Genomic DNA, 26,278 nt, shown 5'->3' on the forward strand with positions numbered 1-26,278 from the left:
GTTGAATTCATGTGGCACTCGCTTACGTTGTTTGGAACAAACCCGATAAAGCCGTCAAAGGAGAAACAAAAGAGGACATAAATGTGGATTTTCCCACCGCGCACACTTACCTGCCTGCCCAGGTGCATGCGTGTTTGTTATTGTGCGGAGATGATGAAACAGAGCCGGATCAGACCATGTGTGCATGTGCGAGTGAGTGCTCACGAGGCCCCGTGGAGAACCGTCTCTGAACGGTGATGTAATGCATTGGCCGGCATGCTGTGGAACTTGGCCTCATCCCTATTTCCTTCACACTACGAAGGTCAACTATCCCACAACCTCTCGCCCACAACACGCACCGTTCTGTTCCCTAGGCCACAACAGAACAGAACACAACCACACCCGGCACCGCGAGCACCCGGCGCTCCACACAAAAATCACTTGTAGCAAAACTCATAAAACACTTCAATCTCAGCAAGGCCTCCCAGACGAACTAAAAGCAAAAACAGAAAACATTACAAGTCAATTTTGCACTTCAACACAGGTCACTTTCTGAGGGGGGGGGGGGGGGGAAGGCAGATAGAGAGCAAATATGGACACTGACAGAGATACAGCTTCTGGCTCGCAGAGCACAACAGAGCTTAGTGCGCGATACGAGTCCCCAAGGGGCCACAGCAGTCCTTTGGCTCATTAACTATTTACACCAGAGACAGGCCTCCCTGCTGCTCTGGCCCACCACAAAATCAATTAGCCTTCATTAGCCCCCCAAGCTCTGGACCCGCAGCGTGCTCTCTCTGACAGGGGAGGGTTAAGTCTGTAACTGGGGCCTCCGGTTACCACAAAATATCAAACAAGCACACAAATTGAGTCCTTTCAAACGAGAATTATACCAATTTCCCTGTGTTTGGTGTCTCAGAATATCAATGTCTCTCACTTTTCAACTCGCTGTCTATCTATTTCCCTCATGTCTGTCAAAGTCCCACTCAATCCCCTTCCCAGCTCTAATAGTGTAAACTTTGGTGGGAGAGAGCGCACCCGGGTCCATGCCTCATGGGTGTGGGGTTACAGTGTGGAGATTTCCCATTGGCGCAACGTCAACATGGTCGGGGTAATGCGATTAGAGCCGGATCGAGAACGTCGCAGGGGACACATGGGCCTGATCATGGCCCAGTTATCCGATAGCAAAGTCGTATTTATCGACCCGGCCCAGGCGGGGATATTATGGAATTTAGCCTCCTTCTTTGCTTATGAAACACATACTAAAGATTGTGCCCTCGATAACACAATTGCATCCAATTCTTACATGCTGTAATCACAAAAATCCATCGGTTACGTTCCGACACCAGGTATGAGAATCTGGAGTAATCTGCATTTTCTTTTTTTTCTTTTTTTTTTTTGTGCCTTGCGTCTGGATGGCAGACTGAAGCGGTGGCCTGTAGCCACTTAGTGACCGCATATGTTTATGGAGGGCCCAATGGAGCATTTACAATTCAATTACAAAGATAGGAGGAGAACAAAAACGAGTAAGATGTGTCTGGATGACAGCCAGAGGAGAGATAAGCCCAATACACTAATATTGTGTTACCCCGGTATGTTACCATAGGAACCGTTGAGGAGATTCAAAAGACCACAAAGACGATCAATCTTGAGAGAGCAGGAGGAAGAGGGAGAATTAAATGCCCTGGGAATGCTCCTGCGCTTCGCTATCTGAGCAATAACTCTTCTAATGACCTCCACTACTCCTCTCTCTTGCTCATTCTCTCTCTCTCTCGCTTCTCTCCGTCCACTCCACGTCTCCAGCAAAGTCAGCTATCAGCGGCCATTTCCAAGCATGCTCTCCGTTACTCATGATATTTTCAAGTTGGGATATTTGTGCTTTCTTTGGAGGAGTTCCCATTGTTACTTGGCTGGCGATCCTGCTAGCTCAAGATGAATCCAGTTTTTACATCGTGGTCAGGGGGTGTTTATTTACTGAACTAGAGATTGGGGAGGCGTCAATTTAGGAAAGGCCTATTGGATGTTTGAAATCATATTCAACAATGTCACAGTTTTATAACGATATAGGGAACCCATGTTTTTCTCTCTGCGGCTAAGTTCCAGAACCACAAACAAAATGTGAAAATACACAATCGATTAATCCTAATGATCCGATTAATAATAATCATTTTTGATCATCTTTGGAAGTGCTGATGCTGTGATGTTCAAATGTCAGTAAAGAACAATTTCTTGACCTAAATTCGTATTACTATGTGATCATAATCATCTCCTTAGGATGCTGGCCACCTGTGCTCTGAAAAAAGATGACTCAAGCCATAATATTAGAAATGTTGATAGGATGTATGAACTAAGATAACTCCAGTTACAAGCATTTTTTTTTCTGACAGGAAATTGTAGGTGTCCGTTGGAGGGAGGTGTTAATTTGAATATAGATGATGTGGGTTTTGATTAATTGGGGGCATGCCAGCCACAAATTTAGGAAATACCATTTGTAGACTGCATTCAGATCAATTACAATATTTAGAATTTTGCAACTCGCAACTCCGTCCCATTCCGAACTGCTCCCTGAGCGAAATATGACATCATGCGAGTTTGCCTGCCTGTGTGAAAGAAGCGCGAACAAGTTGCAGGAGCCACAGAACATGTTCTGTACATTAAGATATACATCAGGCAGGAGAATGGGCGGCTGTGCCACAATTGCATAAAGAGCCTTTTATTCCGGCACCGAGCGCTGCGCTGGCAGGTCGAGACGCAGCTTTGATTACACACCAAATGATGAAATCCACACAGGCCTAAGAGAGTGGGGCCGTGCTTGGCAGAGCCCAGTGGAAAAGAAAGCTGCCACACGTTTAAGTGTATGCGCTCATAAATGTGTATGCATGCATATACAGTACTCACCAGTTTGGCCTCTGAGTGCATGGAGGGAATGTGCGCGGAGGAGCAGGGGCTGCTGTGGGCGGGACCTTGCATAGCCATCATGTTGGCACCCATAGACATTTGTCTCTCCATCTGACAACACAACGGCAAAAGTGAGTCAATAAATCCGGAATGTTTCGCCAAAACGAGACCCGAAAAAGAAAAAACAAAAAGGTGAGAGATAAGGATGAGATGAGAGACAACGAAAGTGGGATTTCACATGACAGACTATCCTCAGCACAGCTTTTGTGTGACGATAACAGGAGCTGACCCAAAACAGGAAGCATGTATGGAGAGACTTAACACAGGAAGCTGGTAAAACATGGGGCCCGTATACTGATAGTTGTGTGGCGAGTGTCTGTCGCAGTCACGCACCAAACCTTGGGCGGCTCTTGTTGCAGGATGTGTTGAGAAATTGCATTGATGTGAGTTAGCCAGACCGCGGTACCTCTACTTAAGAACGTCTCTTCAGATGAAATTTTCAAGTACCGAAACGCCTCAACAGGAAAATATCGGCTCTTGTTACGAAAGAAATTTCAAGATATGAAAGATAAAAATACAGTGTGGGATGCTACTCGCAGCTCAGAGTTTCCTGAACGCAACATACTTGTAGCTGCTCTGCCATTGGCAATTACCGAGCATCATCCTGGCATCCCATTGGCTAAGAGGGACCTCTACCGAATGTATCTTTGCGTGTAGATCGATAGATATGTGTCTATGCAACGTACTCGTCATTCGCCCCTCGGGTGTTCCGTTAGTTTTACGTAAATGTGAATCACCCAGAAAAAGTGTTCACCAGTTGGGCGATCGCTCACGATGCTGATGTTTGCCTTGGACATTTTTAAAGGATTGTTAAAAGCTGACAAAAGCAAGCGTCCTTTGCCCAGTTCTTTACAAAATGGCAGGCAAAAACCACTTCAGAGAGAGAACATGAACTAAAGAGAGCAAAAAAACGATGAGGGAAACATTTATGTCTGAATTTTGGGCGGCTTGGAACGAATCAGGGCATTTACATGGAAAATGCGTCTCTGCTTACAAAATTTTCTAGTGAAGAATTTTTTTCCAGAACCAATTAATTTCATAAATAGAGGTACCACAGAACGCATACATGAGAATCACCTGCCACTGGGTGGTGCCGGTCAGCGGGGTCGTGCGTGGGAATCAGCTGAGTGAGAAACAGGACTGAGACCAGTGAGTGTACATACAGGAAAGAAGGTGCCTTTGTGTGAGTGCGTGCATGCATAAATGTGCATACGCGAGCTGCTGCAACTTCACAGCTGCTAACTTTGGGTGGTGGTGTTAGTGGTGCGGTGGCGTCTGAGGGGAAAAGCAACCCCCCACCATACAGGATCCCCCCCCCCCCCCCAAACACACCCCATCAGCTACAGAGAATGGTGGACTCGAACCTGACACACAGCCTTAATTGCACTAAGTGTGTTTTGTGTAAAAATATCACCCTAACCTGCACCCCTGAACCGTCAATCTTCCCCAAAATGGCTTAACTCTTAATTTAATAAACATGAGAGCTTCTTTTTTTTTCTCTCGTACCATAAACATGAGCTGTCTTATGTTACAATGTGAACATGCAACAAATGGATAAAAGTATTGGGACACTAGGCCATACAGGAAGTGACAATGAAAGAAAATATGGAGTTGGTCTCCCCTTTACAGCTGTCACAACTTCCCCTCTCCATCCATTTTCTAATCCGCGTGTCCTCACAAGTGTCGCGGCCGTGCTGGAAACTCCCTCAGCTGTCTTCGGGCAGTAACAATTGTAAACATTTTTACTAAATTAGCTCCTGTTTGTATTACGAGTGTGTTGGGCAACGTTGGTATATGTTTGCATTTGTTTTCATGAAACCCTGACTGCAGATGTTATGATAAGCGATGACAACTGGGCCATGTTCGACATGAGCTGTGGAAGTAGTAATCATGGTTATGGAATCACGAGCCACCGTGTAACTCCAACCAAATGCTGTTCCCGCAGTTTAGTAGATCAGTATAGCAGATCATATTTTATATCGCTGCGTGTGTAAGTGTGTGCACACGTGTGTCTTTTTAAAATGAGGCTACGGAGGTGTATCAATGTCAGCAAAGAGGAAATATGTGATTATGACCACAGAACTGGAAATGGTACTCGTGGAATAGAGGTCTCTGTTTTGGCTGTTCAGTACAATATTTGTAGAGTACATCAATTCAAGCTGAAGACGTAGTGAGGGTGTTCAGAAAAAGTGATTTGTGCGAATGCGAAAGGTCACACTTGGTAATCCTTTCTCGGTGTTGTCACACTTTAGGGTCAGTATACTTTTTACTCTTTTAAGAGTTACATGATAAGCGTTGATGGTGTTTTTGGGGGGGGGCGGTTTTACACTTGTATGGCAATCAAGAACATAATGTGTAGCTTTATTTTAGTTACATTCCATTTTGTCTAACTGAATCGCTAACATAGCAAAGTTAGCGATTCAGTTTGGGACTATTACTGGGACGATTACTGTTCTTGATACGGCTGTTGTTGTTCCCATTGTTCTCTTTTCTCTCCCGTGGCTGCTCAACTATCTTGTTTTCTCTCCCTATCTAACTCTCCATTGAGAGAGAGAGAGAGAGAGAGAGAGAGAGAGAGAGAGAGAGAGAGAGAGAGAGAGAGAGAGAGAGAGAGAGAGAGAGAGAGAGAGAGAGAGAGATAGATAGATAGATAGATAGATAGATAGATAGATAGATAGATAGATAGATAGATAGATAGATAGATAGATAGATAGATAGATAGATAGATAGATAGATAGATAGATTCTTTTTGGCATCATTTCAATCAAATCTATATCCCCCTCAGATATAGATTCCCTCTGTTCTACAGGAACCGAATTTCTCGATAACTTAGGCTTGGTCAATTTAATGGTGACAGAGCGCGGACATAGACATGACTCTGCACAGCGCAGTGTGTAAACCTACCATATGTGAGTGAACTAGTGTGATCCATGTGTGTATGTGTGTGTGTGTGTGTGTGTGTGTGTGTGTGTGTACACGATTGACTGAGTGTGTGCGCTCTGTGCTCCATTGTGTACTCACGGGCATCAACACAGCAGAGGAGCCAGGCATGGTGGGGTCTGGCAGCGTTCCAGCCATGGAGGCTGGCAGAGGCTGTCTCTGTCTGTTTCGTAGGTGCAACAGTGAGGACAGAGAGCCAGGGACGGGCCTGAGAGGACACACAAAGTACTGTAAGTGTCAGGGGAGTAAACGAAAGCCTACCAGGTCAGATCAATAAATCAAACATTCAAAGTGAAAGTTTAATATGCCATTGCATAAGAACTGTAATTATTCTTGGGAAACTTACTTGAAAAGGGCTTCTTTTTTTGTTGTTGTTGTTAAAGTTATGAAAATAATATGCCCTAACCCGCGGACCAAGTTTTTATGATTTCATGACAATCGGTTTCGTTTTCCACACAGAGAGCTGAAGCATGGCTGGCCTTCCTTTTTTTTTTTTTTTTTTTTTTTTTTGGGTGTGAGAGTGCTGAGAGGGTTCGGCCATATGCATGAAACTCACTCAGCACAGTGACACTCAGAAATATCGTCCATAAGGAAAAAACAATAACAATGTTTAGGAGTGGTTTCAAAGTGAAAAAAACAAACTCTACAATGACAGGTTAAGATTAAATGCCTGGGATATGGGGTAATCATTTTAGTCAAAGTGCTTGATAGCTTTGTGACCTTTTTAACTACTGCATGCTCCAAAGTGAGGCTGCCAAAGAGTTATTGATTGTCACATTCCTCAAGAATAAGGGTCGATGCAGCCTGCTAGTTTTAAAAAGTGGTGACGGTCGCACTCGGGACAAATGGCTTTTTCAAAACTTAAAGAAAGCACACTAGGTTCCACTTCATCTCACACAATTCAAAACCCTGAAAAGAAGAAATAATTTATAACCGTGCGCAAAGGAATTTTCCAAAACATTTGTCACATTATTATGGAACGCTTCTGAAACCTCTGCATAAAGCTGTTAAAAAGTGCGGTTATAACCCACAGAGTATCATATTTCCCTCTTTGAGTAATTGCTCTTATATTAATCATTTTTCAAAGCAAGCTTTTCTCCAGCGAGTCCCAGTTTTGGACGTGCTATGTCACAATAGGAAAGTCAGGCTGCAAAAAGTTGAGGTATCAGGGGATGGATTACGGATGTGCTTTAAATATCCACACTTCATGTTCAATGACAGATGATAAAGTCAAAGCATTTATCACAGTGAAGGCAAGAGATTACGCTGATGCGATTCCCATTCACAAACAGGAAGGCTTGTGGGAACATTCTCACCAACAACACAGTGGACCTTTTTGAATAGAGGAGCTCTCTGGATGTACAGGTTTCTGATCACGGTAGCTCGGGTTTGGAGCCATCCCAACATTCGTACAGTGAAACTCCTCTCCAACGAAACCTACATGGGCTAAAATACTCTCTAGTGTGAAAAAATCTACTGCTTCGTTCGGAAACGGCAACAGCAACCACCACACTGGTTTTCACATGCGCAGTAGTCCAGGAAGTATTTGTTATTGTTAGTTTCAGACGCAGCAAGAACCTTGCATTGCTAAAATGGCTCCAAAACGGACCTTTGGATGTCAAGCAGCTAAGACAAGAAGAGCTCTGACGCTGGAAGAGAGGGTAAAAGTGATCAAAATGAAAGACGGAGGAAGCAAAATAAAAGACATTATCCAAGAAATTGATGTAAGAGAAAGTGAATGCTGATCGTAAATTTCGCAATTTCCCTTTTTTTCTTTCTACACTGAATATATGAAGCGTCAAATAAGTGTATGCTCATACTTATGCATTATTGGAATACAAATAAAAGTACACATATGTTTGTGTGTGTGTGTGTGTGTGTGTGTGTGTGTTTACATCTGAGATCAAATTTGCTACAGTGAAAAACCCTTTTGTGAGAAAAATTCTTGCTGCAAACATGATTTCGTTGTAGAGGAGTTTCACTGTACTAGAAATCGAAACGCAGTGGCATCCTTTATAGAGCCACAATGCATTGCTTGTGAGAGCAGCTTTCACGACTGTAATTCTTGAAATAATACCTATATTTAAGTAATCAATAACTCTAGTCATCAGTGTCATCGGGATGAATTATACCTCTCGCTCATCAATAAAGCTCAGCTCAATATCCAGAGGCATTTGCGAATGAGTGCAAACAAGGAGCATTTCAGTTAACTGTGTTCAGCAGGTTAATGTAATCAATTGACCACATCATAGGGTGGATTATTATATTGGCACGGTCGTGTGCAAGAGTGATCGTCATGTGTGTGTGTGGGGCGGCGGGGGTTTGCAACGGCAGAGCAAATGGTCCCACACCTGAATAAATACCTATATTTTTCCAAACCTAAATATGTGCATTTAGCCTGCAGACATTTTGGATTGCTCCGTACACACGCCACTATTACCATCCCGACTGCGTGTCATTTCAGTCTAACATAACAATTTATCACAATCACACTCATTTAACGGCACATATGACACCTGAGCAGCGCTCGCGTAGCCAAACATTTCCACATGGGAAAAGTCATGAAAATACAATGAGGTACGTAGTGTGGCGGCGCACTGCTTGAAGGCGGTTTCCCTCCGCCAGCTGTCAAGAGCATGGAAAAACAAGGCGGCGGCAGAAATAAACTGTTGATTTTGCAATTGTTTTGTTGGACTTTCAAACATTTCGAACGGTTTCTTGTCATGCGTGCCTTTAAAACAACAACAACGTCTCAAATAAAATATGGTCAGTATTAAAAGGAAAAGTGCAATGTTTATTCATGTGAAAGAAAGTCTTTTGTTTCCACTGAGTCAAATTTTAATTCAACTCTGATATGAAATGAAACTGAAAGAATGTACAATTGCACTATAATCAATCAATTGGGTTATTTTCCTTAAAAATGCTGCCGCAGGGTTTAATGGTTGTTTGTTTTTGTGAACTATCAAATAAAATAACTTTAAAGGAAATCAAATTCAATGAAATGAAGTCGGTAATTGACAGTAAAATAAACAAGTAAAGTAAGTAAAGTAAAGTACCGGTAAACATTTAAGTATGTTGACCACCTTTTTCATTTTTTTTTCTTTTATCATTTTATTATATTATACTATATTTAATTCATCTTTCAAGGTTCCACTTTAAGAGAGAATCTCAGTAAAATGTTGGTGATTACATACTGTGTACATATACAGTGAATATTAAATGTCTACACACCTCTGGTCAAATGCTGGTTTTTACAGTTGGGCAACCACCATTATTTCAGTTGTTTATGTTTATTTACCCTTTCAGAAACAAACAAAAAAAACATTGAGTTGTACATGTTTTAGGTCAAATTAAAGGGGGAGTTAGAATTTTTTCCCCCTAAAATAATGTCATGTATGGTAAAAGTATCTATCTGACCTCACAGTAGAATATTACTAAAACGTTATTTGTGTGTGTGTGTGTGTGTGTGTGTGTGTGTGTGTGTGTGTGTGTGTGTGTGTGTGTGTGTGTGTGTGTGTGTGTTGATAATAGCCTGGGCTGTGGGCCCCTGGGGAGAGCAGGTAGACACTCCACAGTCCTGACCTCGCACTCTCACATTACTGAGTGCTGGGCTCTCACAGCAGCTCTTTTTCGTCCCAATCCCCACCCCAGAACCACACAGCCTCCACCCACCATCTACCTTTAGTCCGCCATGACATCACTGCTAGACCTTCTTGCGTGTATTCTTATCTTAATCCCGTTGTCTTTATTAATATAGACAATGCATCTTTACAGCTGCAAAAAGTATATTGTCTCTGGTTTCTTGTGGACCATCTCAGCTCAAGACCGTCCAGATGATCCTGTTAGTGGACACTGGTATATACACAATGTGTGCACAATCCCAGTTCCGACTGGAGTACTATAGACTTCGACACAAGGGCCTTGGATGCACTCCAAAAGAGAGAGAGAGGGGGAGAGAAAGACAGGGCAAGGCACAGGTCCACTGACTCATATCCTTCCCTCTCTAAGTCGACTCCAGCAATGATGTCATGCTTTTGCCTTTTCGCCCTCCCCCCACCCTGTGCCTGCCTACCCCAAGATTTGGTCCCTCCCTCCTCAATTCCTCTCACCCCCCCCCCCCCCCACCCCTCTCCGTTCGCTCTTTCCCTCCAACATCCAGCATTGATGCACTCGCCCCGTGCCGGGGTGAAGTCACTGAGCCCTGGGTAGACACAGCAGCTAAAAACTTTCGAACGTAACCAAAACATCCCAGGGCCAAGTTCCAGCCGCTTGGGAGACGGTGGTGCAGTTACCATGGGAACCGAAGTAAACAGAGGGAGAAACAAGGGCCTCAAACAGCTTGCAGCTGCCTGGCTCTCCGAGTAAACACTACACAGGACCTGCCCCTGATTTACTGCCTTTAATCACTGGTGGGAGGAGAGTGCCATGGGGTTTGGGCTGAGGAAATAAAACGAATCTGATCAAATAAATCAGCGCTAATGGGTTAAGACACAGGCCGACTTTTATTAGCTGGCTAGCGGAGGCATGGATGCCGGGATGGCGCTACGCTGCGAGAGAAGAGGGGATGGATGTGGGATGGCGCTGTCCACATTTTAGGGAGACTCATGAAGAGGCAAAGACAAAGCCAGGAGAACTGGTGGCTGATAGTCTGTTACGAATTAGCAGACTGTTGCTCAATCATTTTACTAGATGTGATGTGGCACCATGAGGACACCAAGGATTTGTCTCTCCTTTTAAATGAAATATGAAAGCTTCTCTATAAATCCATCCTGCCACTAAATGAGAGGAACGTACTGGCAACAATTAAACTTTTTTTTTTCACACAATTCAAGACAACCTGATGGCTCCTGGCCTTGCTTCAAGAGCCTCTTTTTACAGTGCCTGTTCAAGTCCGGGTTCCTCTGTCTTTTTTTTCTTTGATGCTGCTCTGTATAAAACTGTGCAGACATGGAATGAGGTGACAAAGTCAACCTGGCCCGAGGAGGTATTATAAAAGATGCAACGTAGAGATGGGACGGGGCCTGTGTGCGAAAAAAACAAACAAACCCCACCAGAAAAGCAAGACTGAAGTGTCAAGTTGTGTGCTGGAAGCAACTGTTCCTAATTTGCAGCATCTCTCTGTGAAAATGAAGCTGGTGATGATTATTTCCACCCGAACAGTCAGGTTCAATTGGGTTTGGTACAGTGTGATACATTTGTTTCATTTGTTGAGCATTGCCGTTTACCTTTTTAGCACTAGATCGAGTCAATACAATGGCGAAATTAGCTCCCATTGTTTTCCTAAAGACCCTGTTTTTCGAGCGCAGTATACACACAGAATGCAGAGGAAGGGGTTTATTGTTCTTCAGCATACAAAGGTAAGTCACAGACATTTTGGCAAGGATCCAATGAATTGTACTGCTAAGGGGAGACAGGTGTTATTCACAAACCCTATACAGTGAAACTCCTCTAAAACAAAACCTACATGGGCGAAAATACCCCCTAGTGTGAAAAAATCTTCATGCATTAACACCATTCCCACACTCCTGCCCCCTATACAACGAAAAAAAAACCCTGATACAAAATCTTTTTCTCTGCTCTTGCCTCGCGACGAGATTCACTACAATGAAGTCTAATCCAACAGCGACCTCTACTGCTTCGTTCGGAAACGGCAACAGCAACCACCACACTGGTTTACACATGCGCAGTCGTCCAGGAAGTATTTGTTATTGTTATTTTCAGACGCAGCAAGAATGTTGCATTGCTAAAATTGCCACAAAACGACACCTTTGGATGTCAAGCAGCTAAGACAAGAAGAGCTCTGACGCTGGAAGAGAGGGTAAAAGTGATCAAAATGAAAGACGGAGGAAGCAAAATAAAAGACATTATCCAAGAAATTGATGTAAGTGAAAGTGAAAGCTGATAGTAAATTTCGCAACTTCTTTCCCTTTTTTTCTTTCTACACTGACTCTATGAAGTGTTAAATAAGTGTATGCTCATACTTATGCACGATTGGAATAAAAATAAAGAGTACACATACGTATGTGTGTGCGTGTACACATTTGTTTGTGCGTGTGTGTGTGTGTGTGTGTGTGTGTGTGTGTGTTTACATCTGAGATCAAATTTGCTCCAGTGAAAAACCCCCTGTTGTGAAAAATTTCTTGCTGCAAACATGATTTCGTTGTAGAGGAGTTTCACTGTCCCACCATTGAGTGAACACAAATATTCTTAGAAGGGATACTACCCCTAGAGCCCGGAATGCAGATATGAAGTATAAGAAACCTAATTTACACCGTAAATGTAAGTATTCTTATTCGCTGGACTGTCACACTCTCAACCGCACGCCCCAGCGACATTGCCGCTGGCGTAGTTATTCCATTCCTTTTCCATTTGTTTGATGGAACCTAAGAGAATCTCTCACATTACGTTTCCTAATTTTTCTGACAGTTAAAGCACTCTTGAGTTTTTTAATGTCGGCTCATTTTCCTGCTGCTGTGAATGGAGCCAAAAGCTAAACGTAAACTAATTTGGCGATCACTGGCGAGATCAGAAGTACGTCACGGGCCTGCTGCCAGTAGTGCACAGAAACGGACAAAACCAAAAAGCGTAGTTTAAACAACTAAGGGAGACCAGCTCTATTCAACTCAACTTTATTTATAAAGTACTTTAAAAACAATCACAGCTTAGAACAAAGTGCTGTCCACAGATAAAAATCAAACCGGCCATAAAACTACTTCAACATAAAACAATTAAAAGAGTAAAACAATAACACCCTAAAACAGGGGCAGAGTCTCATGCTAGTCTAGAGTCTATGAATAAAGACGGGTGTTGAAAATGAACAGTGAGTGGGCTTCTCTAATGTGCAGAGATTGTGCATTTTTTCAGTGTTGGTCCAGCAGCAGAAAAAAAGCTCCTGTCTCGACCTCGGTACCTCCAGAAGCAGCTGGTGCGCGAAACTGTCAACCAGGCAGGTGCGTAGAAATGGAGTAGCTCGGAAAGGGAAGGTGGGGCGAGACCATTTAGGGCTTTAAAAACAAAAGAAATGAATTCTAAAATGCATCGCCAACCAGTGTCGGGAGGCTATCATCGGCGTTATATGCTCCCTCTTAGTTGCTCCAGTTAAGAGGCGAGAAGCATCATTGTGAGCCAACATGGAGACGTTTAAGGAAGGACGGGCCGATTCCCAAAGACTGTTATTTTTAAAACACTCTTCACTGCCCTGACACAATCATCGCCAGTTGGCCTTGAGCGTAAGTGTAAACCCGATGAGGGCTTACTGATGCAAAACATCCGGCGGACAACTAAACAGAATTGCACCGCTTGATGTCTCTTATCTCTCCGCAGGTCATTTACACTCCCACCTTTGACTCCCGAATCCGATTGTCCCCGTTTTGCAACATCGCTTTCTTTTGATCATCTGACTACATTGTCCCCAATCTTGAATTCCTCGAACTGCATTTGTCTTCTGTACAATTTTGAACATGATCCGTCTCTTTCCTTTTCTTGTGCAAACAAATCTCGGCTCCTCTCCCAAAGTCTGGCGAAAGCCATCCGATGCCGATCCTCTCCGAAACCTTCATTTCCTCTCCTCCATCTACCTCCCGCCCCCTCTTCCTCTTCTCCATCCACCTCTGATCCTTTTCTTCCTCCCCTCTGTCTACCTCTGATCCCCCTTTTCCACACTTCCCCGCGCATGTGATCCCTGTGAGGCTTCGTCGCTGAGTGTGAGCTGCTTGTGCAGGAGGCTGCATGTGTGGTGGCCCCGGGGCAGGGATGACAGAGCCCCGCTGGAATGAGAGGGAACAGAGACTGGGCGTTCCTCTGCAAACGCACTATTAAACGCACTACAGTACACAATGAGCTCATCTTAATTCAGGTCAGATGTACATCGGATGTTCTGCCGCTTTCTTTTTCTCTCTTTTCATTTTTCTAATCAACTGCACACCATCGTCGCGCTGGACCTTTTCATGTCTGCTTGTTCCGAAGCCAGGCATCGACGGTATTTAAATGCAGCGCACGGTTGAGTTTTTGCTCATGTGGAGAAGTGTACTCGTCAAGTCGGGACATGAGGGCACCTCAGGCATTTTGTCGAGGTCCTGCTCTCCTGCACTCAGGAAAAGACCTCTCCTCTTATCTCGCTAAACAAATCATAAACACTCATAAAATACGTTTTGTTTGAATTGTTAACTCCGCGAGGTTAAAGTTTATCTACAGAACACCAAAAACAGTGCTGAGAGGGGCTTTCAACTCTGTCACTGAACATAGCAGGTTTAGGAATTATAAGCTCAGTGAAATATTAAAATGGCAAACGGAGTTGAGCTGTATTTAAGAAACTCTTAACAACGCCAGATGCTTTTCTGTGGGCACGCTTGTTTTATGGGAGGCATGGGGAAAATGTATATTTAATGTGCGTTGCATTCAGGACTCCCAATTAGAGCGATACTACCGCGGTACAGTTGTAAAAATTGCACACACTGACCTCAATTGTTTGGAAAATGGAAGGAAATGTCGAAATGTAAAAGTGAGCATTTGAAAGAAGAAGATCAGCACAGCAGGACCTTAGATTAAATCCCAAACACGGCGGTATTTAACCTAATACCGTAACCAACAACGCCACCGCAAATGTTATGACTTACACATGTTTTGCATTAAGACGGACTTCAATTTCCTTTAAAGGGAAAGGTAAGGGCCTCATATTGTGCATTTCATGCAAGACGGAGACAAAATAATTACCTGTGATGCAATGCCCAATATGAAATGGTGGTATAAAGGGGACGTTTTGTCCAAAGGAATTGGGAATGGGCACTATGTGGACAATTAATACTTTTGAAATATTATTTTTGATTGGAATTTCAAAATAGCTCTGTTGTTCTGAACTGATTATTTTTCAATGCAGTGTTGTACCGAGCAGAATAATGCGACCAGAAGAATTGTGCTCTGTATAGTTTTAGCTAAACTTTCTACCAATAAACATCTTCTACTTCTTCTTCTTCTTGCTTAACTGAGACTGAGCTAAAAGTGCCTTTGCTGCTTGCAGCCAAATCGTGCACGCCATTGAGTCTTCTTGACTTCCCCTTAAACTCCACCAAGATATGATGAATTCAAATGAATCCCATAAAAATTCTGAATGATCAAATTTATCAAATCGTAATGATACATTTTGCTACAATTGTTATTTTTATGATTATAATTAGAGGGGTTCTCTTCCAAAAACCAAACGAAGGACAAAAACTGCTCTTCAAGCGCTGACCGTTGACTGAAACAACACGTTTGGATGACATCAAGCATTCGGAAAAAGGACATCTACTTACAAACACAGCAAATAAAACGCCACTCAATTCACTCAGCTGCATTAAAGCTAATTGTTGTACGTAATGGAAACAACCGGAGTGAACCCCTCTCAGGAGCCGAGGACGAATAATGTCATTTTAAATGTCGTGTGCCCACACCCATCTCCGAGCCCATCCCTTGTTGTGAGTGAAAAAAAGTTGAGGTCTGCACCGAATGTTGTATCTCATGGTTGACTAGTAACGTCCGACGCGTTTAACTCTGACATAACTCAGTCCCAGATGTTTACAATCGAAAAACATTTAAATCAGTTCGAGACCCCTTTTCCTTTTTATGATAATGATAGTTAGAACTGCTGTTTCTTATTCTTGTTTTTTTTTAACACTGGTTTGTATCAGCGGTGCTCCCCAAAGACCGTTTTTAGGGACACGGGGAAAGAGAAAGGCGAGGGGAAAAGGAGGGAGAGCGAGAGAAGTCCTCGGGTTTCACAGCTGCGGGCCCTGCTCAACTCGAAAGTAAATGGACTTGAGGAAAGCCAATCCTAATTGATTCCAAGCCTCAAAGCTCTTTAGTAAACATTGTGGAGCAATGAAAATGACTTGTTATCCTAATTCATTGGATGCTCGAGCTTATGTGTTCAACAAAGCCGAAGAACAATTCGAGGAAGCAAAATGATGTGGTTTGGTCATATTTTTTTTTCTCTTTTAGCAGTATAACATCCGCAGAGCTCACATACCGAAAATAAAAGTTTATAGGCCTATCAATCCGAAATGAAGAGACGTTATTGTATGAAAAGGTATTTTAAGCACAGTTATGCAACTTTGCTCGATAAATGCGCCGCAGAGGATGGAATACAAAATGATCATAGATGGGGAAAATCCGATCTACACTTACGGTAGTTACCCATGCATGTGGCCATCTTGGTCAAAATAAGAATTTGAGCCCAATATTTATAATAAGCCTGGGAAGTGTCCCGTGGAGAAACACTGTAGTTGAGCACTCAGAGTTTCTTGTTGAAACAACACCTTCACAACATTAGTTCACAATCTTGTTTCAATTATGTGATTTTATTTTTACTCTCATAGTCGAAAATTTAAAATTAATCAATACCAGACATAGTTACACAATACAGAATACACAATACCAGATATAGTGGTTATGTGGCAAGTCCGTAAACAAATAAATTACACTAATTACAGGGGGTACGGCCTAGCCCAGCCTGTGAAAAGAAAAAAATGGCATATGATTAACATCCGTTATAATTACGTTGACATTTTTTTTTGAGGGGATTAATTTGGTAAAAATTGTTGAATACATCCCAGATAAACCACCAATGCGCGTTTACCATGAAAAATGTGGGTAGGCGCCGACAAATTTAAAAAATGTCAATAAAAATAATGAGAACAAAACTGAAAATTATTGAGAAAAAAAATTCCACAAATAAGTGAATCTACAAATAGGTATTTTAGTCCACTGTACATCGGAAATTCCAGGAGTTGATCAAGAGCTTCCTGCCCGCTCGCCATTATATGTCAGTCAGATGGCACCAAAGGGTGAGTGGCACTACTTCATTTAAATTTCATTAGATTACATTCATCCATTAAGTTACCTTAACCAATGTTAATTCAAACATATTTACTGACCGTTATGACGGTTTGATGTTGACAAGAGATGGAGGTCACAGTAAAAAAAAAAATTACAAGCCACCCAGCGTCACTAAGGTTCTACCAAACACAAAAAGAATGTGCGCAAAGAGTTTACAAAAATTGGAGCCGATGAAATGAATAAGCGGGGATAAATCACCAATATGCAAGCAGAAAACATCTCACCAGAGATCAGACGAGCATGTGTGATCATAAACACGTGGAGAGGTGAACATTCTTCAGTAAGGTGAGGAGTTTTTAATGACAGGTAAAGTCAGGTGAAGCAGGTCCAGCAAAGTCTAGGTTACTGGCTGTGATTGCCGCTGCACCTCCAAAGCGGATGAAATTCCATCCTTGTCCTTGACAAAGAGCCTGATGGGATGTCATTCAGGCTTACTGATGGGCCTCCCATCCAATATTCACGAGCTTCTCAAGCTGTAAATCTAGTCAGGATAACCTCAGTGCAGTATGAGTCCAACACGGAGACGTCTTAATGTTGTGCTTTCCACAGGCCTTGTGTAAAGTAACACAGAGCTGGCACTAGTCGGAAGATGTCTGGGCTCGAGGGACTGGCATTTCAGGCGCTCATGTTAGTGTAAACGTAAGATAAGGAATAGCACAGCCTCCACAAAGACGACTTTCAAACAGCTCTTAAGTTCATACACATCGAAAAAGTCTTCGCATACATTGCTTTATCCTTTAATCGGGCAAGGTACCATATTTGGTAACTTACTGTAAGTGAATGTTTAAGATGAAGCCTGTACACTTCACTATGAGGCCAAATTGCCTCACTAGGTAAGCAAGTAAAACTAAAATATATGATAAATATTTTTTTTATGTGACTCTAATTTAGGCAAACTTCAGAGCTCATGGATCACATTTGTGTGGCGGGCTGGCCTATTTGGAAATGAGATATTAGATATCATAAACTTAATTGTAATTTACACATATGATCATATATTATTTTTGAGTATAAACTAAATGTAAATGCATACATTATTGATTGAGATAAAGGAACAAAATATTATGACAAAATAAATTGTAGGAAAAACAGCTGAATAAGTTCAACACATGCAGTATGACAAGACACTTCATAAATGAAATTCTGTGAGGGCTCGATTAAACAACAGACTAGGCTGTATGAGACCCGTGGGCCGTATTTTGCCCGCACCGTGGTCGAGGATGTTTCGGTGCGTGTTCCATAAAAGGGTGAGTGTCAGTGAGGTCATACAAAGTAATTCCAAATTCAAACAAACTAGTCATGTAAAATACCCCTCTAAAGTCAGAGATTTTCTCACAAGTCCTCAGTTCAACAAGCCTCAAAGGAATACTTGAATACGCTTGTATGACAATATGAAATGAGATAATTGGAAGTAGACCAACATCCAGGAACTGGAATGCATTTTGAGCCTTTGAGGCTCCACTATATTTCATCCCACACACCAGATATCGGGTGTCGTTGCACACCTGCGGCATGATGGCGCAAAACACAGAGAAACACATGCCTGTCATTCCTCTGCAGCGAAAAGAGCAATTTTAGAACATGAAATGCTAAACCACTGTTAAGGCGGACACTACTGAGGACTTCAACAGTGACCTCATCTGTGGCACGTTATGCTTCGGGACAATTCTGAATGAAGAGCAAAACATCTTCAGCTACCCCCTTGGTACACTGCTCAATAAAAGTAACCAAAGTCTTTGACATTACCTCAGAGACCAGTGAGAATGTCAATTGGCACCAACACAAAGAAGACATGCCGAGCTTGTTCACTGCTTGATGTGAACATCTACTTATTGGGCATATATTTCAACTGGTCGTCAACGCTTTTAGTCATTCTATACAAACAGATTCTGTTCGGCTGCATTTTCTAGTTCCTAATCCAATGTCAGGTTGATTACATTGCGGGTTGCGGCGGCCGACTCACCCAATCTGTCTGTTGGTGGATGGAGCCTGAGTGATGACGGAGCTGGACTGAGGAGAGGGTAGAGCCTGCTGGATCACGATGCTGGTGTCGTGGTTGCCCATTCTCGGGTGGGCCTGCTGGTGTTGGCCCCCTTGGCCGTGCAGAGAGATATTCTGAAAAGCCAATTGGGAAAGACAACAAGTTTAGTATTCCGGGAAAATGATCACAATGCTCTAAAACAGGGATAGCAAGCCGAAATGATGGAGGGGGCCACAATTGTTCATCGGACCACACCTCACCAGATGCATGACAAAAATGCTATTTTAAATATGGACAAAATACATGCATGTCTGTTTTTTTCTTGAACCAATGTACATCTCAGTATCCTAACACTTGATGATCAATGCACATATAAAAGACCCAGCATTCAACAACAAAGGAATTGAACGATCAAAAGGATTTTTTTTTCACATGATGTAAAAGTGACCATTCAAGGATGGCACAATACTGGTGAGCAGCAAACCAACATTAAATGCAAAAATCAACTCATTCAAAAATGTATATTATTCAGGTATTATGTTTGTCCTGCCCGTCATTACGAAATCCCCAATTATTTGGCTTATTCAGTGCAAGTGCAACTTAAACAATTATCATAATTTATTTAATTAATTGAGCGGCTACTGAAAGCCGCCAGTCGTCCATCCCTACTTGAAGAACTTGGCTCGTTTTGCCCTGCCTTTAGCACGTGGGAATAGAAATAAGTGCGCAAAAACGATTGTGCACTCAAAAACTGCATTTGCAATTCATTTAGCACGTCCAATGAGGTTTCTCAAACTTGAGACAAATAAAATTCTGGTGCCGACGGCCCAGTTGTGCGTCGCCATGACGAGGACGCACAGGCAAAATGAGAGGGCATGGGGAAAATGGATCTTTTCCGCTTGCGTTACCATTTTTAAAATCCCAGAAAGCAAAATGATCATGACGCATTACTGATGCAATTTCGGAGCTTCTGAATGATCTAAATTTGTAAGAACTGATTTGTTGCCAGTCACTAATGACAAACCTCCTTTCCCCTCAGCATTACTTTGCGTCAGAGTCATTTCAGTGCATTGTGACAATTATCTGGTGCCGGCCTCTCCTACAGCTGTTTTTCAGGCGTGCTCTCACAATTTTCAACTTGGGAAAAGTGAAATCAAACAAAAAAAAAAAGGCTACTGGTTTTGTCTAAACGATCGGAGTGATACATTTCTTTTCTATGATTCGGTAATATGTTTGTTTGCTTTCCACAAACACCATTTCAAACTTCATTTTTGTTCATTTTTCATTATGTTAAGAGTGAGTGAACACACAATTTAGCGCCTGTTATTTGGAATCAGTCAGCCCTTGATGCAATCATTGAAATATTTACAAACTCCTGAATTCAAACCATAGACAAATCATATTTGAATTGGATTTTAATATACGGTGTCATCCATACGTATTGCATTAGAATCCGACTGTCATTTAGGTAAAGGTTACATAAATCTGCAATTTGCTTTTCGCTTGCTGGGACTTGCCCCCCCCCCCCCCTGACTTGGCACAGACTCCCATCATAAAACACACAGACTGGGGAGGCTAGACGTGGTTCACCCGGACACAGACAAACTCCAGAGTCAAAACACTTGGACAATATCTTCGGGTACAACTCGCACCACACAATTTTCCAGACAGGCAGATTAGATAAGAAGTCTTGTCTTGTGATGATGTGACAAGTAGCAATGCATCGTCTTCATCTGCTAAATCTACAAAGCATTCTGTACGACGATATGTTTATTTTAAATGTACAAAAGACTCCCCTCAACATTGCTGCATATCTGCTTGGGTATTGTCAGCACTGAGAAAGATGGACTCCCTCACAAGACTCAAGTTTTATTTGAAGTTACAGGTGGAGAACTCAATCTCTCATCGCCTCACCTGTGCTGGATGACAAATCTCCACCTGCTAGGCCCGTCTGTCAATGTCAACACGGCCAATGAGGGGTCACAGACTGGGGCGGTAAGGTGAACAACACAACACGGAACCACAACTTTTTATCTACAAAGGTGACATTTCGATTTTACACACACCAAATTCCAATAAGTAGTGAGCAGTAAAGCACCGTTTATCACAGGGAATTTGTTCCAGACCCACTCGCGTCAAGGTGAACACCCGTGACCCAAAAGGACGATTGAAAATGTTTTTGTTTGTCTGTTTTACCGCTGTCACATGCTTAAACGTCTTAAAACGCGATTCCAACACATTGTAAACATATTTGAATACAGCCAAATAATTACAACCGAAATACAGTAGATATTGCAGTGTCTGTTTACATGCATGTGGCGGACCTGGAAAAGTTGCGTGTGACGTCTGCGAATGTTTTACTGGTCACCTAGGGCAGTGGTCCCCAACCGCCGGTCCGCGGACCGGTACTGGTCCGCACGGCCGCACAGAAAGAACTTGCCTTAATTCCGTTTTATTTATTTTGGAATACGAAATATGTTTTATTTTGAAAAATTACCGGGTTCTCCGTTACATCCATCTGTGTCACGCTTGACACACGTCAAGCCACGCTTCTCCGTCACGTGACCGATTACGCTAAAAACAAAAAGGGTGGGGACCCCTGACCTAGGGTGTGATAAACGGTTGGAACGTGCATCGGGCGACTGTGCCTATCCATTCCCACATTTCAGGGCCTTGCAGTTAGTAAAAATACACCAAAAAAACCATATCGTTAAAAAACACACACACACACACACACAATATGATGGTTACCCATTATTTTGTGTTTCTGCTGTCAAACCTTGTCAAGAGCAACAAAATAACTAATCCAGACCAAGCCATTTTTTCGATAGGGTACAGTGGGGTCGTGGTAGATTTGAACGAGACAGATTGCAGTCAAGTGTTTGAGACAATGACAATGGATGGGAAAGAAGACAAAAGGACAATCAGCAGAATCAAGTGATTAAGGCCCGATGACCCCATTGAGACCTTTAGATGCTGGAAGTCACTCAATAGGAGTTTAGAAATTAGCGAAGATTTGTCTGTGCCCTCTTCCAGATTTGCAATCCCATTTGAATGTCTCCCGACATTGTAATTGCTTTGACTTGATGATGGGTTTGTGCTCGGACATGCAGAGTCAAGTGTAGGACCTTATATAGACAGATGTGTACCTTTCCAAATCATCTCCAATCAAATGCATTTGCCACACAGAGACTCCGATTCAGCTGGAGAAACATTTCAGTGATGATCAGTGGAAACAGGAAGCACCTGAGCTCAATTTTGAGACTCTTGGCCAAGGCTATGAATGTAGATGTGATTTTTCTTAAGTTTTTTTTTTTTTTTTTACATTCACAAAAAGGTCGTTCTTAGCATTGTCATGGTAGAGTGTTGTGTGTACAATTTTGGAAAAAAAAGTTACTTTAAAGAAGCTAGTGACACAAAATGTAGAAAGACTGAAGCATTGCGAAAACCTTCTGGAGGCACTGTTCTTTTCTAACCAACCCACTGCTGCGAAGCGAACTGAACTCTACTGTTTGCGGTGGAAAAGTGATAGAATTGATGACTGCAGCAGATAGGAAGTCATCAGTACCTGACTTGACCCCTGTCGGAGAGCATGTGGCTTCAGGTTCACCTGTTTTTAACCCAAGGCTTCTATTCCCGCAGTACCTGTTTGGAGTCCTCTTCTTCCTGGGCCTTGCAAAACTCCTGCTCAATGGAGCAGTCGAGCTCGCTAAACAGTCCCACCTCCTCGCAGTTCTTCAGGAAGCGCGTCGGCGTTGGCGTCTGGTCTGCAGATCAAGCAACAAGCGCGAGCGTTATTATCACTTATTTTTTCATTTGTTTATCCCTGCATTTTTTTATTACATTTTAGTTCTGTGATCTTTCATTGTATGAATGCCATTTGTTTAACATTTAACTGGCTAAAACGCTACACCGTTTACTTCTGGGGTGACGTTATTTACATTTGCAGCATTCGTGTAACTCCTTGAAGAGCAAAAGGGTGGCTTAACTATAATGCGGTTGCTCTTATTTTAGGGAAAACATGACAACTTTGCAAGTTGATGGGGCAGGAGAGTCGCTTCTCTCGACAGCACCGGCGCAGCTGATAAAGTACAGAGCTCACCCACCATGCGGGGGTCTCATTTGTTGAGGGCACTCAAAAGCTGTGGTATTCAACTTGGCTTTGTGGGGCAGGGGGGGGGGGGGGGCACGAAGATCAGGTTTCAGACAGTTGAGGCCGATTTTAGGATCAGGGTTGTTTCAAAGGCTAAAAGCATAGCTCAGAGTCTGTTTATCTACTTTCAGAAGACCAAGACTTGTTTGACTCTGACTAGCTTGCTGGCTGACCTATGAACCCCAAATAGTTTTGGGTTTTTTTGCCGAGCACATTTGTTTTGTTTTGTTTTGTTTTTTTCCTGGAGGCTAATCGTGCTTGAAAGAAAAATGAGAGTACTGGTGTTGAGTTGTTGATACGACCTCTGACTAAATGATTTGCAAGCAATAAATTAATAAATTACTTTTTCACACAGTTCATGCTCATGATTTTGGAGAGACCCAAAGGAAGCGGCGCTTTCATTTCAAGCACTTCTTGTGAAAACTAAGGCAAGCCTTGGAGGTGTAACCTGAGCAAGGAAAGCTAAATCTGATCTCGCAGTCGAGGAGGAAGGCTATATAGATTTTGGGCTAAGGGATGACACATGTGGCGGACAGACTGTAATCCAAATTACGTTTTGCATCGTAGATTGACAGATGAAGTTAAGGCGAGGAAAATGAGACAATCAAGTTCATGTGCAACCAATTCTTGGTCCTCCATATGATAATAGTCATCATCATTGTAATTTGAATAAATGTGAGCATGCATGGTTGTTTGCCTTATACGAGCCCTGTGGTTGTAACATCTTAAGGCAAATTCGATTTGAGACTTTTAAGGCTCTTTAATTCCATTTGAAATGAAATATAAGATCAATTTCACAATGTTGCCAGTGTCTCATGTTGTCCAAAGTACATCAATGACAGGCATCTGCTTTCAAGAGTCGCATTATCGAATGTCATTTAGTAAACTTTTTTTTTTTTGAAGAATGATTTTTATTTTGAAATTTGAGGCTATTTGCGATCACACAATCCTCCATTTTATGCGTCTACATTTTTAAGACTTTTGAAAGATTGAGTGAAGTACTTCTAACATCAGTGAAAGCCTTTTCTTTTTTACAAAGTAGATTCCTGGATTCAATGCCTTTAAAACCTTTTTTTTAAGATCCCTGCGAACCCCGAGAATTTGGATAGGCCATAATAAGGATGTAATAATAATCTACTTTAAGTTTGACAACATCGTTTTCCAAAACTCTGCCTTTGAGAGGCAATTTTAAAAGATGGAGTAGACTCATCTAGTCATGAAAACGAATTCAAAATGAAGTACCACCCCCCACACACAATTGGAGAACGTTCTTCTTGCCTTTTCATTTTTATTCAAATGAATCTTTGCATGCTTCTAGCAAACCCACAGAAGCACAAAATGAACACGCAAATACCCACATCACAAAAGCCAGAAGAACCTCTCCACTGTGAGGCATGCATTCTTGTTACGATCACAGTCTTCTTATTTTATCACTTTCGTTATTATTTGGGACCTTTCATTGTTGTTGTCTTGCGCATATCCTTATGCTAGTAGGGAAATCAAAGACAGGGCACCTTCTGTCACAAATCACTTTCACAAGTGCAATCCCATAAATTTGCATGTCATCTTTTGCTTCAAAACCTGACCAGAAAAATCAACCTTGATGATGGCTGAATGCAAATCAACCCAGCGCGAAGACATTCACTGAACAGAATTGTCTCAGACATGTCAGCATGTCTTCATCGAGCCGCGTGCGTGTCACCTGGCTGTAAACAAGGCACAGCGTGAAGATTACAGGCGGCCGGCAAGCCGTAACTCACCTGATAACAAGTTGTCATTCTTTATAGAAGGAAACTTGAGGGTCATCTCATGTTTGTGTCGATGTATCATCAGATGGTCTTCAGTGGGGAATCGCTGTACAGAAAGATGTTTAAATACAAAGATGACTTTTTTTTCTGAATACAATTTGTACCTCTACTTTCGAACGTCTTTTCACGAAATTTTCAAGTGACGAAACGCCTCGACAGGAAAATATTGCCTCTTGTTACGAAAGAAATGTCAAGATACGAAAGGTAAAAATACAGTGTGGGCTGTTAATCGCAGCTCCGAGTTTCCTGAACGCAACATACTTGTAGCTGCTCTGCCATTGGCTATTACCCAGCCTCATCTTGGCATCCCATTGGCTAAAAGGGACCCCTACCGCAGTGTGTCGATGTGGATAGATAGATAGATAGATAGATAGATAGATAGATAGATAGATAGATAGATAGATAGATAGATAGATAGATAGATAGATAGATAGATAGATAGATAGATAGATAGATAGATAGATAGATAGATAGATAGATAGATAGATAGATAGATAGATAGATAGATAGATAGATAGATATGTGTCTCTGCAGCGTCTTTGTAATTTACCCCCCTGGCCGTGAGGTGTTCCAATAGGTTTACCAAAATGTGCATCGCCCAGAAAAAGTGTTCACCAGGCTGGTGATCACTCACTATGCTGATGCTGCTGTTTGCCTTGGAAATGTTTGAAGGGTTGTTAAAAGCCGATCAAAGAAAACGTCCTTTGATCAGTTCTTGACAAAACGCCAGGCAAAAACCACTTCTGAGAGAGAACATGAACTAAAGAGGGGGGGAAAAAACGATGAGGACGTAGTTAAATTAAATGACCATTTTTATTCTTTAGTCTATTGTTTGTTTTTTACATTATGCACAACTCCCATTTATTGTGCAATAGTCAAATTGTAACATGTATTTGTTACATATTTGGATGCATTTTTATGCTTTAGAAAACATTTATGTCTGAATTGGGGGGGGGGGGGGGCTTGGAACGAATTAGGGCATTTACATGGAAAATGCGTTTCTACTTCCAAAATTTTCTGGTTAAAAAATGTTTTCCAAATTTATTTCATAAGTAGAGGTACCACTGTACAGCTAAAAACAAAAGTGCCAGAAGTCTTTTTACAGCCGTACTTGTGTTCCTCCATGGTATGCAAGGCGGTAACCCCCACCTCAGTCGACCTCTGTGTCCTCCTCTTCACATTACACCCATGAACACACAGTTGTACATGCTGTGCAGTGTTGTTTTGTCGCGACACACTTACCTGAGAACAGCCAGGAGCGTTGCAAACATACGGCCTTTCCGGGTCTGAGTTCATCACAACTTCTCATAAAACTAAAAAAAAAAGGACAAAAGAGGAAAATAAAAAGAGGAAGTAAGTGACGCAGGTTTTCACTGCAGCATCCTACAGGGAAAAATACAGTCACTGTGTAGCGGAAAATTATATTGCACCTGTAGCAGCTGCAAGGTAATTTCAGTCATAAATGACGTCTGCTCACGTTTCACTTTATATTAATGTAATGGGCTGTGGTTTCTGAAAACGATGGATTTAACAAAATCTCCTCTTGGGACACCTGACAAACAACGCTTGTACAGAATTTGGAGGCAGACC

The 26,278-nt window shown here is 42.3% G+C and overlaps 1 protein-coding gene across 1 annotated transcript; it reads right to left on the reverse strand.

Moving 5' to 3' along the window:
• Positions 1 to 349: 349 nt before the first annotated feature.
• Positions 350 to 26,002, reverse strand: LOC147203689 (cyclic AMP-responsive element-binding protein 5-like). Its single transcript, XM_086113433.1, has 7 exons — positions 25,931 to 26,002; positions 24,641 to 24,734; positions 22,373 to 22,494; positions 18,710 to 18,861; positions 5,956 to 6,082; positions 2,875 to 2,985; positions 350 to 472 (listed from the first exon to the last, which is right to left on the reverse strand). The coding sequence occupies exons 1-7, from the start codon at positions 25,982 to 25,984 to the stop codon at positions 350 to 352; spliced, it is 783 nt and encodes a 260-aa protein (XP_085969559.1). The 5' UTR covers positions 25,985 to 26,002.
• Between the last annotated feature and the right edge of the window lie 276 nt (positions 26,003 to 26,278).

Source organism: Hippocampus guttulatus, chromosome 6 (assembly GCF_054856545.1).
Source record: "Hippocampus guttulatus isolate MCC_2025c chromosome 6, RoL_Hgut_1.0, whole genome shotgun sequence".
NCBI lineage: Eukaryota > Metazoa > Chordata > Actinopteri > Syngnathiformes > Syngnathidae > Hippocampus > Hippocampus guttulatus.

What these genes read in the sequence shown, in the direction of transcription:
- LOC147203689 (XM_086113433.1), bottom strand. Translation starts at nt 25,984, where the DNA reads ATGAACTCAGACCCGGAAAGGCCGTATGTTTGCAACGCTCCTGGCTGT. An exon ending in ACGCTCCTGGCTGTTCTCAG is followed by an intron (nt 24,735 to 25,930) that starts GTAAGTGTGTCG and finishes CTTTCTGTACAG; the next exon opens with CGATTCCCCACTGAAGACCA. An exon ending in AAGAAGAGGACTCCAAACAG is followed by an intron (nt 18,862 to 22,372) that starts GTACTGCGGGAA and finishes TTGGCTTTTCAG; the next exon opens with AATATCTCTCTGCACGGCCA.